This window comes from Drosophila santomea, chromosome 2L, assembly GCF_016746245.2.
Source record: "Drosophila santomea strain STO CAGO 1482 chromosome 2L, Prin_Dsan_1.1, whole genome shotgun sequence".
Classification (NCBI taxonomy): domain Eukaryota; kingdom Metazoa; phylum Arthropoda; class Insecta; order Diptera; family Drosophilidae; genus Drosophila; species Drosophila santomea.
Window position 1 is genome coordinate 23419765 of NC_053016.2, and position 18246 is coordinate 23438010.

General features: G+C 43.0%; 1 protein-coding gene across 2 annotated transcripts in view; it reads right to left on the bottom strand.

Annotated features, from left to right (window-relative positions):
- Positions 1-641: 641 nt before the first annotated feature.
- The window catches only part of LOC120444007 (troponin C), a 37648-nt gene continuing 20043 nt past the window's right edge, over positions 642-18246 (bottom strand). The window contains exons 1-4 of one of the 2 annotated variants that reach the window (XM_039623488.2): positions 11715-11733; positions 1324-1351; positions 873-1268; positions 642-815 (exon numbers count right to left, since the gene is read on the bottom strand). In XM_039623488.2, the coding sequence (XP_039479422.1) occupies positions 781-815; positions 873-1209 (372 nt within the window). In that variant the 5' untranslated portion in view covers positions 1210-1268; positions 1324-1351; positions 11715-11733 and the 3' untranslated portion in view covers positions 642-780. Of the gene's footprint in view, positions 816-872; positions 1269-1323; positions 1352-11714; positions 11734-18246 lie in introns of those variants that run through there. The other variant, XM_039623487.2, reaches the window with a different exon arrangement.

Consider the following 18246-nt stretch of genomic DNA (forward strand, 5'->3'; position numbering starts at 1 on the left):
CAAAGAGAGAGAGCGCGAGGGAAGAGCCTAGATGCTTAGATCTGCATAGATAACAAAGATAAGGTTAGGTTAGGTTAGGTCGGAGGGCCTTCACGGGGCCGCGCATAGGCCAATATGGCCCGTAGCTGTCCGAGTGTTTTTTTATGGACCTAGAGAATGTTTACGCGGTTTTCGAAATCGTTTAGGATCGAGGTATTTTTCGCGAAGGAAAGTTGTTCGCCTGCCTTCTTCCTGGAGGCATCTTCTAGCGATGCCAGAACCGGAGCGCCTAGGTAGCTTATACTTGCCCTTGTTAGGGTCGGAAATTTGCAAATGAGATGCTCCAAGGTTTCGATTGCCTCGAATTCATCACATTTCCGGCAGTTGGCGTTGTCGGTAATGCCCAGTTTGACTGCGTGTGCCGCAGCTAGGCAGTGACTTGTAAGAATTCCCACTAACAGTCTGCAGTCTTTCCTTGGAAGATGCAGCACGTAGTGACTAAGTTTTGCGTTGCGCTCTTTGCACATGATTTTTGAAACAAAGATAATAATGTTGAACAGTGTCTCCAAAGTTGACGTGTTTACAAATAACAAATTGAAGAATTTCTACCAGCTGCAAGACCCTACTTCCCGAAGGAAACAGTTAGTTAAATAAACCATATGTTACGTTTTCATTCGATCAATTTACTTTTTAACTTTACAAAAATTAATTTAATGTTTTCTCATGTTTTACAATTTTGATTGCATAGAAAATTTTGTTTAAGCTGAAATACTTATTTCGATGTACTTTTTTAATACGGCTTTAATCATCGCCACCAGTCATTACTTCCATAAATTCTACAAAATAAAAAATGTCATAAAATAACAAATCGTTTATAAATCAGATCTATATACCATCAAAATCAACAGTACCCGATCCATCGGAATCGATTTCCTCAATCATCATGTCCAGATCGTCATTTGTCAATTTATCATCTAGTTCGCGCAGAATTTCACGAAGAACACCAGTTGTTATATATCCATTTCCTTCTTTGTCGTAAAGGCGAAAAGCTTCCTTTAATTCAGCCATCATGGCTTCGGCGTCCTCTTCAACAAGAAAGCGGGCGGCCAGTGTGGTAAATTCTTCAAATTCAATTTGACCTGAACCATCCTCATCGACTTCAGCGATAATGTCAGCAAGAGTTGCATCATCAAGTTGATGACCCAACATGCTAAGTATCGTACCCACCATGGCTGTGTTGATATATCCATTTTTTTCGGGGTCAAAAGCATTAAATGCATTACGTAGTACTATTTAAAAATGATTTTTAGTTAAAGAAATGAGTAAAATGTTTTATAAACTTACATGCAGTTTGCTCCTTAGTCAATTCATCCTATGAAAAGAAACGTGTTCATTTAGAAAAATACAGCATACGGCATAATACTAAAATAAAATGTAATTAAATTATCGATCATCCCCCGGGTTAAATTTTATGCTTTTATGTGTGACTTCATGTCATCAGCCAATGGTTGGTTGTTAATCATAAAGGGAACATTATGATTTATATCTATACTAATATCAACGCTTATATAAGACTAGCAGATATGGAGTCGAACACCGTGCACAATAGATGGATGTCACAAAAATCCCTTCCTACTGAAGGAAGCTGTCTCTCTGAAAGATGGTATTAAAAATTTACATTCATCCAAATTTTAATTGTATTTTATAAATGATTATGTATATATTATATTTTTCACATCCGGTACGAGCCATTTTTGAAAACAATTGATCCTGTTTTTCGCCGACTATATATTGTCTTTCAAAACTAGCAACAAAGAATATGCTAAGTCCGCAATTAACCAGTGTCAAATTGCCAAAATATAAGTAATTCTATTCCGGTAGTAAGCAAAGTTCGTCAAATGGCCACTAACTTCACAAAGGGATATGTCGAAATATTTATTTATGTAAGATTTATATGTTATCACTATTTCCTCATCATGAAACCTTTTAGATTTATTGCGGTAATGTATTCAGCTCTGCTTGTATGACTTATCCAGTTTCAGTTTCGCTAGAAACACCAATGCTATAGTGATGAAGCTAGGAAAGATCGCCAAAGATCTGGTTCTTGTGGTCTTGTTGTCGGATTTTTTCTAGATCTAAAATCCTTTGACTTTACGAAAGACTGAGTCCCTCCGGCACTCTAAAGTCTCCTCTGAACACAAAATCTTTGGGGATTTTTTTGTCTACTCCCGTAATTGGTTGTATGAGCCAAGCGTTCCCACCTAGGAGAAATATTTCACAATTTCCCCCATTCGGGAAGAGAACTGAACTTTGCCAATTACTAGAGTAGAATTTTCTTGTGAACGATTTTGGACGTTGGACTGGATTGTCAAATGCTAATAAGCTTAACGCAATCAACCAGTTGTATCCGCTGCTACAGATTCTTGGCTTTTTGATGAGTGAATTACGTACATAACACGCTTGAAGTCATTGATGCGGAGGCGCATGATCTCCTGATCTTGCTTTTTTTCTTTACCTTTTTTTGTATCAGCCGCCAAAAAACTCCTCACGAGTCTTATGTGCTGTATACTAAGCTAGCCGGGCTATTGATATGTATGTTATTGTGATTTAAAATAGCTGGAAATTTGGCTGGATATGGATACATACATACCATACCTAAATATCTGAACTTAAAACAATTTCACAGCTCAGATTACGGCTGGATGTTGAACTGTCAATGACGAAACCATTAGAGTAATGTGTGTTTATAGCATGTATTACATGTTCTAAGAGAACACCCCGACACTTTTGCCCCTGGCATTGCCCCCCTCATATAACGTTTTGTCCATGTATTCCCATTTGTTCCATTTTAGCCGGTAGGCCTAAGTCTAGGTCTGCTAATTGTATGCCGCCTAGTTTTCTTAAAACCGGGTATGCAAAGCCGTGGGTGATCATCCTTTCCCCTCCGATTGAGTCTTGTAGGTCACTTCAAACGGAAACTGAATATTCAGCTATAGTCCGTAGGTACGGTCCCAGAAAGTCTATAAAAAACCCTTTGGACGGGTTGTTCCGTTACTAGCTTCTCTACCATAGGTGGGCTGTAATTCTTGTTGATGGTTTTGCTGACGTTACATACTTTGCACCCTTTCATTCTCTATTTTGCGTCGTTCATAGCGTCATTTGTGGATAACACCATTCGTTATTGATATGTTTAATCCTTCTGATGTTTGAATATCCGGGCATTTGTCCGCGTTTAGTTCAACGGTCTGAAGCAAGTAGATAGAAGAAAGGTCGATGTGAATGTCTGGATCTTCAGCGTCCGTTTTTTGTACTTCATACATATGGATTCGGGACAGGGTACCTGGATTCACATTCAGTAAGCCTCAGCGGTGTTCAATTGTGAAGTCGAATGCCTGTAATTTGAGGTACCATCGAGCAAACCTCCCAGACAAAGCATTCCGTCCACATAAGCACAGAATTTTTGATGCTGTGAATAACGGAAATACATTTTCGCGTAGTTCTGCATGATTAACTGCCGGCGGTCTGCGGGAATTAAAGTTGCGGACTTCGTGACCAATGCGATTTTTGAGTTTTTCTGACACAATGTTACTGGAGACTTCCAGCTGCTTTTGCCATCATCGATCACGCCAAGACTTAATATGCGATCAAGCTCGGCATATACCAACTTTTGTTTTGCTGAGTTATTGGATAATGACGTTGCTCTATCGGTAGGTTTTCAGGACCTACTCCAGGACTGCTCAAGGTTGTTTAGAGTCGCAAACTCGTGCCCTCCTCTCGCAACCATCGATTCCATTTCATTTATTTCTTCTCTGATAACTTTAGTTTTGGCAAAAAAAAGGTTGTGATGTTATACGCTTACCACTGTATTCACAACTTTCCCTTTGAACCGTCTATTGTATGCTCTGCTTTTATAAAACTTTTGTATATTGTGTGTCCCGTTTTATATTATAACCTTCCTCTGAGCCGTTGAAAGTGTGCTCCCTCTGAGGAGGGATATTTTTTCGGTCTCATTGTTTCAGATTCTGACTTCAGATTTTTGAAAATGACGAAAGGTGACGTCATGGAATCGGGACGTTGGCGATAGAAATTCATTTCGCAGCCACACACATGTCGTGTAAAGAGTTTTTGCATCCTGGTCCAGTTTGGTTGGACATACGGTTATCTCTTCGTTTACGTTAGAATTCTTCCACCAGGAGTTCTTAATTTTATTTACTGGTCAGCTTGGTCACCCATGACGAGAGCATGGCCATACAAAAAAAACTTCCTCTCTGAAATGCTTTTCTAACATTTAGAAAGTATTCTTCCACATAATAAATGACTATTACAACAATTTTTGGCAATTTTCACTTGCCCCAACGCCCCACTCCCCTCCTCACTACATGGGAGAAAAACGGGGGCACCCACATAGTACCAAGCGCACCCTGTGTTTTTCTGCGAACAGCAACAACACCCAGCAGGTCGAGCGCGTTACCAGACTGTTCGCTTTTCTACGAATAACAACACAACACCGTAGACGCCAATCCCCGAAGGCGACAGGTGCCAGCCCCACCACTGGGATAAGCCGCATCTGTCCCATCACCAGATAGAAAAACTTACAACGATTACTGAAACTAATACGGAAAATTTAAACATAAACGGCTCCCCAAATTCAATAACGACCATAGGCATCTCAAAACGGACACGAATTGGACCATGGAACGTTAGAACTCTAAGAGAATTATCTAGGTTAGCACAGTTCGAGGCGGAGATGGAAAAACTCCACATTGCAATAGCTGGAATTAGCGAGATGAGGTGGGCTGGCAGTGGGGAAACAACAACATCAGCAGCAGTGACGGCAGCAGATATGGAGTGGGAATTTTCGTGTCCAAGCGCATAAAGAAGGCACTGGTTTCCTGGGAACCCATTTCTGATAGAATCATGACCGCCAGGTTCAGTTGTAGAGCTAGATACCTGAACATTACTCAATGCTATGCCCCGACGGAAGACGCAAACGACAACACCAAGGACTTCTATACTGCCCTTACAGCAACCCTCAACAAGCTACGGCAAGGTGACATTAACATCCTCATGGGTGACTTCAATGCAAAAATTGGCCCCAACAACACCGGACAAAGATCTGTCATGGGCCAGCATGGAACTGGGACTCGCAACGATAATGGAGAGAGATTAGTGGAACTCTGCCAGCTATTCCAACTGGTCATAGGCGGCACAATATTCCCACACAAAGATGTCCACAAATACTCCTGGACATCTCCAAGTGGTAATACGCGCAACCAGATCGACCACATATGCATTAGCAGGAAATGGAGACAATCGCTACTGGACGTACGGATTAAAAAGGCAGCAGCCATAGACAGTGATCATGAGTTGGTCATTGGAGAACTTTCAATAAAGCTCAACCGCAACCACTCAAGGAACACTGGCAACAGTCAACACCGGCGAGCGCCCCCCCTGAACCTGCGCCTCCTTAGCGACTCTACTTTCAAGACGAGAATGACGTCCACGCTGCGAGAACAGCTGATCCCCCTAGAAGACCACCCATTGAGAGCACACCTGCAGGCAACTAAGGACCACGGCGGAGGAAATACTCGGCCTGCAACAACGCGGAAGATTGGACTGGATATCTGAAGGGGCCTGGGACCTGATTAGAAGGAGGAACCACCTGAAGCCTGTGAGCTGGTCACACAGTACCGTGAGGAGTATCGCGGACTATGCAGAGCGGTGAAAAGGTCGGCCAGAAAGGACAAAAGAGCACAGCTGGATAGACTTGCGGCAGACGCAGAACAAGCAGCCGGCGAGAACAACATGCTCTCGCTATACCAGCAGATTGCACGGATCACAGTAACCCATCACAAACAAAACAAACCAGTCAGAGATCTAGAAGGTAACCTCTTATCCAATGATGACGCACAAATCCGAAGATGGCGCCAACACTTCATGGGAATTAGCCACACCACATCACCAAACGTGGCCATAGACTACAGGAGTGTTGTGCCGCCAAGTGGGAGTAGCAGGATACCCTCTGCACCCCCGAATGTAAGAGAAATCGTGAATGCAATAAAAAAGCTTAAGCACAACAAGGCAGCTGGCGAAGACAACATACCAGCCGAATGGCTTCAAGTTGACACCCAACTGATGGCTGAAATATTGCATCCACATTTTTCACGCATATGGGAAGGCGAGACGGTGCCAGCCTCCTGGAAAAGCGGAATCATTGTGAAGCTTCCCAAAAAAGGCGACCTTAGTGACTGCAACAACTGGAGAGGGATAACACTGCTCAACACCAGCTACAAGATCCTCCAGGAAAAAATTGAGCCAACAATCCGAGACGAACAGGCAGGCTTCAGGCCACACAGGAGTTGCGTAGACCAGGCAAATACACTACGCATAATAACCGAGCAAGCTGTGGAATGGAGAGCTCCGCTTTACCTCCTGTTCATCGACTTCAAGTAGGCATTCGACTCAGTTGAAAGAGCAGCAATATGGCGAGCAATTGCAAGGAAAGGACTACCTGCAAATCTCATCGCCATCATCAAATCGATGTATGACGATGCCAACCTGGCGGTACTGCACAACGGAAAAACAAGTGAACCTTTCCAGACAAACACCGGAATTCAGCAGGATTGCCCTCTATCACCTCTACCCTTGAACATCGTGGTAGACGAGTTAATGAGCGAAGTATGCTCGTCCAAGTGCGGAATTACGTGGAGCCTCACCAGACACCTTGAGGACTTGGACTATGCAGACGACAACTGTCTTATCTCTCATAGACTCGGCGATATACAGAGGAAAATTTATGACTTCGTCAGGATAGCCAGCAGCGTCGGACTCGAGATAAATGTAGCAAAAACACAAGGTATGCGATTCAACCACTCCAACCAAGGAAACATCATCATACATAGGAACCCAATTGAGTTCGTCAACAGTTTCCCATACCTTGGCACCATCATATCCAACAGTGGTGGAGTGGATGATGATGTCTCCAGTCGTCTTGGCAAAGCCCGCTCAGCATTTGGGAGATTATACCGCATATGGAGAGACCGACAAATCAGCCGACGAACAAAGCTCAGGATCTACAATGCGTGTGTGAAATCCATACTGCTACACGGAAGTGAGACATGGCTCGCCACGAAGAAAATAACGCAGAAGCTACAGGCTTTCAGCAACAAATGTTTGAGAGTCATATATCGGCTATTCTGTGCCAAACAGAATAGCCAACACAGAACTGTGGCGCGTTACAGATGAGTCCCCGATTTACATACAAATAAGGAAGAAAAAATGGATGTGGATAGGGCACGCTCTCAAAAGAAACCCGAGTAGCAAAGTGAGGATGGCACTAGACTGGAACCCCCAAGGATGCAGGCGAGTAGAAAGGCCAAGAGCAACCTGGAGAAGAACCGCTGACCAAGAACTAGCCCAAATAAACACCACATGGGCAAGTGCAAAACAGACAGCTCAAAATAGAGTTAGATGGAAAGCTCTCGTAGAAGCCCTAAGTTCCCGAGAGGAATAAAAGGAATTAAAAAAAAAAACAAGAGAGAACGCTATAGTCGAGTTCCCCGACTATCTGATACCCGTTACTCAGCTAGTGGAAGGGAGAAGGAAAGTCTTAAACACAATTTTTGGCGGTTTGTAGGCGTTATAGTGGGCGTGGCAGAAAGTTTTTTGGCAAATCGATAGAAATTTACAAGACCAATATAAAAATGAAAAAATATCAAAACATTTTTCAAAAGTGTGGGCGTAGCAGCTTTGGGCGGTTTGAGGGCGTTAGAGTGGGCGTGGCAAAAAGTTTTTTGGTAAATCGGTAGAAAATTACAAGACTAATACAAAATTGAAAAAATTTCAAAACATTTTTCAAAAGTGTGGGCGTGGCAGTTTTGGGCGGTTTGTGGGCGTTAGGGTGGGCGTGGCAGCATGAATCGACAAACTTGCGCTGCTTCTATGTCTCTGGAGTCTGTATGCTTAATCTTTTTTTTGTAGTTCCTGAGATCTCGACGTTAATACGGACGGACAGACGGACAGACGGACGGACAGACGGACATGGCCAGCCGTATTGATCCTGATCAAAAATATATATACTTTATATGGTCGGAAACGCTTCCTTCTGCCTGTTACATACTTTTCAACGAATCTAGTATACCCTTTTACTCTACGAGTAACGGGTATAAAAACTGGTCAGCTTCGCTTTGGTTTTTTCATGCTTTTCAAACCATCTTCCTCCTCTGAGCCCTTCCTTTATAAGCTTCGCCAATGATCTTATTGGAGAAGTTAACAATAAGCCCCCATATGAAAGTTCATGTTTTCTTATCAAAGTTCTACGAACTCTTCTTCAAAAATTTTGTGCATTATCCTAAATTGTTGTGCATTTCACAGACATTGTCAATGAAGGATTTGTTATACTCTTGCTTCTTTTCCATCCATTCTTAGACTTTCATCGTCTCTTCCGGTTGTGTAAAAATTTCTCTGATGAGCGAATAGTTGTCAAAATCATAATCCTCTGCCTTATCCTCCATTAATTGCCAGTATCATTTGCTCCTTCAAGCAGACTATGGAATTCCCTAAAAACTTGTCGATTATTCCATATAATACTTCTAGCCTCTCCACTCATAGTAGAAAACGTTCAAGTTTCATCAAATTTTAAATTTCATTTGTCCAGACGAACTACCATTGCTACTGGAGCTTGAAAATTTTGAAGTTTATTTATTTATGTCAATACATTAATAAATAATTAAAACATAAATAATAAATAAAGATCCCTTTTTAACATAAGCCTTTCAGATCCACAACTAAAGCGAGTGCTGGCAGGAAGAAAGTTAAATAATGGTAAGGCCCTAAAGACGGGATCATTTCGCGCATAAATGGTCCTGACATTGGCTTCATTAAATGGGACCAAGGTGCGAAGAGCTCCTACTGGTATATTTATATTAATTTAGCCCAAAAGAAAAGAACTATCAATGTTTTCGTTCAAAGTATCATTACCAAAGAGCAGCCCTTCTATCGAACGCCGATCCTCCAATAAGCAGGTATGGAAGCGACAACACTGGCTGAAATATGATGGACGTGGATGCAGGAACTAGAGTAAACCCAAACATTGCATACACTTTCGGAAGAGTATAATTCAAATGTGTATCATGTGTAAATGGACTTTCCTATGAAAAAGAACTTCCAGCTCTCATCTAATAAGGCCAAAGGTTCAATATTTATGGAGTAAGAAGAAGCAATTGTTGACAAGCATTTGCTATATGTAATAACATTGCATTTATTTATATTTAAAGGCATTTTAATTTCAGTTCACCATTTGCCTTTTTTTGTACTAAAAAGCCTGAAGAAAGAAACTGTCACTAATAGTGTAAATTATCATATAGGTTTTGAGATCATCTGCGTACAGCATGTAATTAGAAAAATTAAAGCGCGAAAAAATATCATTGATAAAAATATTGAAAAGCAAAGGGCCCAGAGTAGTTCTTCTTAGAGGAAGTCCAGTAGTGTCTTCATACGGGTCGGAAACAACTCCACCTTTCTCGACATAATTATATAAAAGAAAAGAAAGAGTGAATACCAAGCTTGGCCCCCAAACTGAAATGTTGTCATGTTTGTTAATGTCTTTAGCGAAATCTGTGTTTACAGAATCAACCTGAGAATGGGATTCCAGGGCATGTATGCAGTGCTTTCTTTAAGGCTCAAAATAAATGTAGAAAATTCGGCGAGATCAATTGAGGAGCTAAGAACAGAACTGGTAGAAATTAAATAAAGTAACTTGCGAGAAACATTGAAAATATTAATATGGTTTATGTCCATGCTATAAAAATCATCAATAACAATACGTAATTTCATGAGACAGGTGTACATTGCTAGGAACCATGGATAATGAATGCAAATTAAATGTCCATACGACACAGCTTAAATTAAAATCTCCCGCCTCAAATAAGCCATGGAAGTACGGCGAACGGCCACAATAAAGGGAAGTTAGTGTTAAGCCAGTGCATGCCAGCTGTTTTGAAAATATAATTTAAGGCTTTTTATTTTCGTTCTCCTTTAAGCTTTATGGAATATTAAATAGCAGCCGGTTCGTAAAAGAAAGTCGCAGTGCATTCCGGCGCAGGAAGCTGATAAGTGGGTGAGGTGTGTCTATAGCTTAGATGTAGCAGTTGTCGGCTTCATTGGTGGTTCCGGTCCAACAACTGTTTTAAAAACAGTAAGGAAAGAGACGGGCGAGAGAAGACGGGCTTAGCCTAAACTCTTTGCGTTTTAGAGCGGAAAATATTAGCTTTGAATGCGAATGAGAATCCACGGACGAAACTGCTTGAAGCGAAGAAAGCGTAATCTCCAAATGCGCATCCGATCCAAAGAGGGACGACAGCGCGGATACACAGAAAGTGGTGAGAGCATTGTTAATCTCATGGTTCACATGCGACGAGGGACAAAACATGAAATAAAGACGAATTATGGAGTGAGAGTGCCAAGCCAAATGGAGCGCTTTTTGGAAGAGCCACAGCTCCATGGCAGTCGGCAAAGACGTATGTTGTTTTTGTAGGAACGTTGTTTGAAGAAGGATGCATCGGGAATAATGCTGGAATTATAGACATCCGATTCAAGAATAAGACGAAAGACAGACAGCCAAACTGTTGATCAGTGAAATAGTTGTTGGAAATGGACTTTCTTGCAAAAGAAGGCAGAAGGTGACGTTTTTGGTGGCGCCTTTCTGGGAGTAAAGGGTTGCTTCTCCTTATGAATATATGGAATCACTCTAACCGATTGCGACCAAAACACATTATTGAAGACAGCTTGATAATGTTGTTCAGTTACTCCAAGTTAAATCCACGTCTTTTTTAGTTAAAGGATTGCAAGTAATTAAATCCACCTTAATTTTCAGCTTATCCGCGAAAATTTAGACACTGCCTCCGACTTTGTGGTACGGTTTTACTTGCCAATATGCATAGCGCAAACTCTATAATATGCCTTTTCTTATTTTTAAGCCGTTTTTGAACCACCTTGTGACGAACTTCGGGCTCATGATCAAATATGGGGCTGGCTCGATGGCTTTTTTTTTGCTATTGGATTAGTATGTTCCTTTACTAGAAACAGCTTAGGGATGGCGATTTAAAATTTAGAATTTAACTTTAGATAAAGAATTATTAGTTGTTGTATTTCATCTATCAACTCATCAGTCTTGGTGTGCGAATCATTGCTCACTACACAGTGAGTGACTCGTAAAGTCTGGGTGTGTCTGCCGCGCTCGCACTTTTGCGTGCAAGCTATATCAAGTTAACGCCGCTATGGCGAGCGTGGAAAATTCGACCGCAATGTAAGCATTATGCCGGATGTCGTTACGTAGCCGGCAGACACTGCTTATTTGCGTGGCCGCTACGAATATGAAACCGCAACAATGTGTTTCGTTTTCATTTTCTCCTCATTTGAATTCTTAAATTCGTATATTCAGTTCTTTTCTATATTCGTAAGCAGCAACAACTGCTCTACTCAATAAAGAGAATATCAAAAGTTACTCGGTCAAGTATTTATTGTGAAGCCACCGGCTTACAAAAGTGACGTAAAATACCAAACCCCAACCAAATACCCAACATACCCGGTATTTGACAGCGTATTAGTAATTACCCACGAACTAAAAAATCACAATTAACTAAAAGTGAATCAAACTCAGCCACGTCAACATGGGTGTAGCGACAAACACCAAGTGCTAACAACAGAAACAAGTGCTTGTGACCAATGTTGCTTACAACAGAACAATCAGACAAGTGGCTGCTGCTGACCTACGTCACGTCAACACAGGTGGCACAGCAACACCGTCATTAACCTCGCCTCTTGAGTGCAGTTGGCTACGCTATAGCGCAAATTTAATTTCACGTTACACTGAAGCCGCTGAAGCTTTTCGGGCAGATCAGCGCGCAAGCTATCTGGACAGCGGAGAGGGCAGGGCGGGAGGCAGAGACAACGCAGCTCACAACAACAGACACCAACTGCAGACTAGAACATCACACTACACCACATGGCACCAAATGATGTAAGTGGGCTCCTTTCTTTAAACTGTTTTTAAAACCTGTGAATTAAAAATAAGAATAAAAATACAGTTTTTGCAAGTGTCTTTACTAAAATGGAATTAAACAGTAAAAAGTTTTAACACAGTAGTGGTGGATAAGGTTGACGGAAAATAATAATAATTTGACAGCAAGAATAATTAAAAAAAAAAAACAAATGTCCAATAATTATTAAAAGCAGCGCATCAAATGTACGCGCGCACAAGTTTTTTCCGTCTGCCTTTGTCTCATTCGTTTTGTTTTATCGTTCAACGCAATATGATCTGTGGAACTTTGCAGCCTTGTTGCATTCGTCCTTAAGCGTTGTGTTAGAGATTTTTTTGTTTATAATAGAAGCATATGAATACACCCTTCCGTCGCTATAGAATCCCCCGCCGTTGTTCTATTGATTCGGACTCTGATTGCGATAATCACAGTCGAGTTCCAGCGCCATTTAATTTCGGCGCCCCCCACTTCAAGAAACATGGATCCAGACCAGTTGAAATTCGTATTACAGGCAGCCGTCACCGCTGCCTCGGCTGAGCAAGCCGCTGTAAATAAGGCCTTGCTTGACAAGGGCAACAAGTAAAGATTTCCGCTGCGATGAGCCATTGGATGCCGTCAAATGCCTGCCCAAGTTTGCAGGCGCACAAGAATCATATGTTTCACGGAGACAGGCGGCTCTTGCAGCCTACCGTATTTACCGGTAGCTCACGCCATTATCAGGCGGTGATAATTATAAGGAATAAAATCAGGGAGGCCGCGGATGTTGTTCTGTCCTCTTTTGGCACAGTACATAACTTTGACGCGATTATAAATCGCCTCGACTTCACATACAGCGACAAACGTCCAGTTCACGTAATCGAGCAAGAGTTGGGCACGCTAAGAAAAGGCAGCATGTCTCTACTGCAATATTACGATGAAGTCGGTAAAAAACTTACATTGTTGATTAATAAAGTCAACATGTCATACGAGCCGGTCCTAGCAAAGGGCCTCTGTGAAAAGTTCCGCGAAGATGCACTACGTGTGTTTATTCCGGGACTCAAGCGTAGTCTCACAAATGTACTATTCTCAGCAAAGCCAAGGGACTTGCCGGCAGCTCTGGTGCTGGCGCAGGCACAAGAGGTAGAATCGAACCATGAAAGATATGCGTTCGCTGCAAGCTTCGCGAGGATCATGGAGGAAAAAGACAGCCCATCAAGGCCTCCGTTGTCATCAGCATGCGGTCGGCCATGTCCGATCGGTATAGCGGTAAGAGCAAGCAACAAAGCCCAGTATTTTTCGAGCAAATCCGGATATCATTAGGTTGTGCTAGTGAAACGTGATCGCGAAAAAACTTCTTTCCCGGTAAACGGGAAAAAAATGAGTTCAAGAGATTGCCGTTCGGCCTCAGGAATTGCGTTTTATTAAGAAAAGGCTGAACTTTCTTGGGTTCATAGTCACTAGTAACGGTGCAACAACAGACCCAGAAAAAGTCAAGGCCATAAAAGAATTCCCAGAGCCCAAGACAGTATTCGAAGTCAGGTCGTTTCTAGGCCTCGCGAGCTACTATAGATGTTTCATTAAAGACTTCGCTGCCATAGCAAGGCCCATTTCGAACATATTAAAGGGCGAAAATTGAACAGTCAATAGGCAAAGATCGAGGAATATTCAGGTGCGTTTCTCCCAGCGAGAGGCGTTTTAAAAGCTGCGCATCAGAAGACGTTAAGCTCAGCTACCCTGACTACAAGAAGCCATTTTATCTAACGACAGATGCGGTGTTGTCCGCCCTGTAACAATGATTTCAAGGACTCTTAAAGACAGTGAGGCCAACTACGCGACTAACGAGCGGGATTTATTGGCCATCATTTGGCTAAGCTGCGGCATTACTTGTATAGAGTGAAAGATATAAATATCTTCACTGACCATCAGCCTTTAACATTTTCTGTGCCGGAATCCGCCAAAATTAAGAGGTGGAAACCCCGCATAGACGAATTCAATGCTCGGCTATTTTACAAGCCCGGTAAAGAGAACCTGGTAGCGGACGCCTTGTCCAGACAACAGTTTAATGTGCTGGAACAAGAAGAGCCCGAATCTTGCGCAGCAACGATTCACAGTAAAATTTCTCTCACCCACACAATTGAGTCGACAGACAAGCCGTTGACTGCTTCCAGAACCGGATATTACTGGAGGAGGCACGTTTCTCATCAAAAAATACCTTTATTCTATTCGGGAATAAAAGGCGCCACACCGTTTACTTCGTCTGCAGGGAGTCTTTATTAGATCTGGTAGACATATTCGTGCAAAGGGGCGTAACCGCTTTCCATTGCGCTTTGCACACGCTCGCAATGATACAGGATGAGATAGTCCGGAGGTTCCCAGCCACAAAGTTCTGGCATCGTGGGCGTAGTCAGATTTGAAGAAAAGAGGAAAATCATTACTGCTGAACACAATAGGGCGCACAGAGCAGCGCAAGAAAATGTAAAGCAGGTATTGTCAGAATATTTTTTTCCAAAATGGCCAAGCTGGCCAACGAAATCGTGCAGAACTGCAGGACTTGTGCGAGGGCCAAGTATGACAGGCACCCAAAGAAGCAAGAACTCGGTGAAACGCCAAGGGCAAGGTCCATTTATTGCGACAAGGAACCGTCGTTGAAGTTGCACACGATCGTGTCCATGCTCTGTAACAACTTTGGTGTAAGCATTACAAACGCTCCACCACTGCACAGTACCTCCAACGGGCAGGTGAAGCGTTTCCACAGAACGTTGCTGGAGCTAGCCAGGTGCATACAGATAGACAAGGTCTTAAATGATATGGTCGAAATAGTAATGTTGGCCACTATCCAATATAATAAGTCGATTCACTAGGTCGTCAACAGGAGACCGGCTTACATTGTCCTAACGCACCCTGATGAGCCAAAGGTAGAGATCCACAATAGGATACAGAATGCTCAAACCGCGCTAAGGGCCAGAGAATAGGGCAGAATAGGGTATTCGATGGCGAAAAAGTGTTGGTAAGGCGGCACAGCGCACTGCGAAATACAACCCAGTAAAAAAAAAAGTTTTCCCATTTCCTTGAACTCGAGCCTTGCAAACGACCGGGTTGCATAGTTGGCCTAGTTCGTGGGTTAAAAAAACTTAAAGTCGTTCTCGGCCAAAAGTAGTCATAGAAAGTCATAGAAACTCAAATATCTCAAACGATTAGTAAGCCTGTCAGTTCCCCACGCCTCTGTGTACAGGATCAACAAACAATAGATCCATTTTATTTGCGCAGGACTAGAACCTCTCAAACGGCCTGTCGGCCAAAAAGTACATTCGAATTGTATTTACGTTCCGACATACGATTTTAAAAATAAAAATCAAAAACGACCGAAGTCATACCTCTATCTTTCTTGTCGCAGAAGTAGAATATAATAAAAAACAAGACAGAACGCTATAGTCGAGTTCCCCGACTATCTGATACCCGTTACTCAGCTAGTGGAAGGGAGAAGGAGAGTCTTAAACACAGTTTTTGGCGGTTTGTAGGCGTTATAGTGGGCGTGGCAGAAAGTTTTTTGGCAAATCGATAGAAATTTACAAGACCATTATAAAAATGAAAAAATATCAAAACATTTTTCAAAAGTGTGGGAGTGGCAGCTTTGTGCGGTTTGTGGGCGTTAGAGTGGGCGTGGCAAAAAGTTGTTTTGCAAATCAAATCAAAAATCACACTTTTTTTCAAAAGTGTGCGCGTGGCAGCTTTGGACGGTTGGTGGGCGTGGCAAAAAGATTTTTTTGCAAATCGATAGAAACTTACAAGACCAATACAAAAATGAAAAAATTTCAAAACATTTTTCAAAAGTGTGGGTGTGGCAGTTTTGGGCGGTTTGTTGGCGTTAGAGTCGGCGTGGCAACATGAATCGACAAACTTGCGTTGCTTCTATGTCTTGGGAGTCTGTATGCTTAATCTCATCTTTCTAGCTTTTGTAGTTCCTGAGATCTCGACGTTCATACGGACGGACAGACGGACGGACAGACGGACATGGCCAGATCGACTCGGCTATTGATCCTGATCAAGAATATATATACTTTATATTGTCGGAAACGCTTCCTTCTGCCTGTTACATACTTTTCAACGAATCTAGTATACCCTTTTACTCTACGAGTAACGGGTATAAATACCCGTTACATATATAGTGGAAGTGCGAGGGAGATGGAAGAAAGCGTTACTGAACCAATGCAATGAACAATTTGTTGATACATTGATGTTGAGCATTACGCATTAAGAGGAAAAACTATATCGCCCAGCAGTACAAACTGTAATCGATGCATACCCAAAGCTATGCGCGTTAATCATAACAGACATCCCAATAAAGAATTCTTCAAAAAATGCTTAATTTGCTTTCCATTAAAAAAAGTTTTAAAAGTCATCAGAGGACCATTGAATTCAAAACAAGAGACATTCTGAGGTCTCTCAAACGAGATATTTTGAGGTGTATGTATTTTAACACGTTACTTGTAGAGTAATAGATTCTAGTTTCTAGATTCACGATACTAGAAACGTTGAAACGTTTAAAAGTATGTCACAGGTAGAAATAATCCTTTTCGACCATATAAAGTAACTTCCAACTTTGTGGAACTATGTATATCTGGAAATCATAGAATAAGGGATATGTGCATCGTTACCTGGCAATTTCATTGGTGTTGTTGTTTAAATAAAGCTCTTGTTGGGCCAATAAACTTTATTATTGGCTGTTTTTTGCGAAATGTAACGACAACAAATTATTATGTTTTACTTTCTGGTTGGCCGTCAGTCGGGTGATGGACAAGGCGACTAACGTGTAGTTTCAAGCTTGCTAGAAGAACGCGCCGTAATTGTCCATACACCCGAAAGTGCGACTATACTCTCCACGCGAGGGCGGCTGGAAACAGGTCCCTGGCAAGGTTATGTCCCTGCCAGAGGATGTTGGCAAATGGTAGTCGGGCGTCCCGGGCCGGACTAAGGTGTCACTCGACCCGTGCCGAGAGTCAGCCTGACTGAGGGCCCGGGTCACAAAATAGCTCAGTCTCAAACGGAGAGCTCAGGGTACCTGGCGACCCCCTGTTCTAAGATGCCTTATCCTCAATTTCATCGCAACTTGTGAATCACATGTAGTCTATAAACAAATATAAAAAGGAGTCAGGATCTCCCAAAAAATCTACCCAATCGGCAGTGACGACTGAGTCTGGCCGAACAACCCTCAAGGCAGCGAAGTTGGCGAGTGAGTCCACCTGCCTGGCTCCCACCACAAGATCGGGTTCGGGTGAACCCCGCCTCAAATCTGAGGCGACTGAGTGCAAGCCGCCCAAAGCCGTCGCCATGGGAATATCTCCAGGCCCTAGTGCCATGATGCCCCTTCACGCGCAGCCAAGGACGGCAATCACTCAGTGGCAACCGGTAAAGGCAAACATACCTACGCAGAGAAACGATCTGCAGGTCAAATCCTACGCAGCCAGGAGAGATCGAAAACGGCTCCTTCGGCTGAATGGATGAAGAAGGCCTAAATCCGTTTTGCCAAACTTCGGCAAGGAAGCCCCCAAACCACCCAAGCCCACGGAGGTCAAAAAGGGACCTCCACCTAAGAGGGAGCGCTCCCAGGACGTACCCTCCACCCCTCGGCAAAACGGCAACGCGTACAGCCAGGGCGATCTTTTGCTGAGATCGCGAAAAACCGCATTCTCCTGGGCGTGGTCGATAAAAACGAACCGAGTGGCAGTATTCCACGGAACAAGTGGAAGTGGGTGGAAGCATCCCTAGCCACAAAATGCTTTGAAATTGTAGCCAAAGAACCTGGCCCCCTCCTGTCTGCAAAGACGTGGGATGGTTCCAAGGCGGCGTCAAGGTGGTCGCTTGTGACGACGAACGCTGCACAAAGCCGCAGTAGGTGTATGGGAGGTGTATGAGGGCGCCGGACTTGTTGCGTTGAGCTGGTCCGACGTACCTTGCCGACCCCGTGCAAGGATCTGGATCTCGGCATCCATCAAGACGCCAGACCAGATCCTCACCATGCTGCAGCGATGTAATTCACACCTTCCAACCTCGGACTGGCGAGTAGTGAAGGTCGACGAGATGGAAGGGCCAACAAATCAGACCATCCTCATCTTAAACAAGGAGTCATTAACTCCCATTGAGGCCGCTTATGGGGAGCTTAACTTCGGTTTTAGCTCAGCGACCGTAAAGGTCTAGAAATCGAACTTGGATAGTGGGAGGAAAGGTTTCAGGATTAGGGACTAAGGAATAT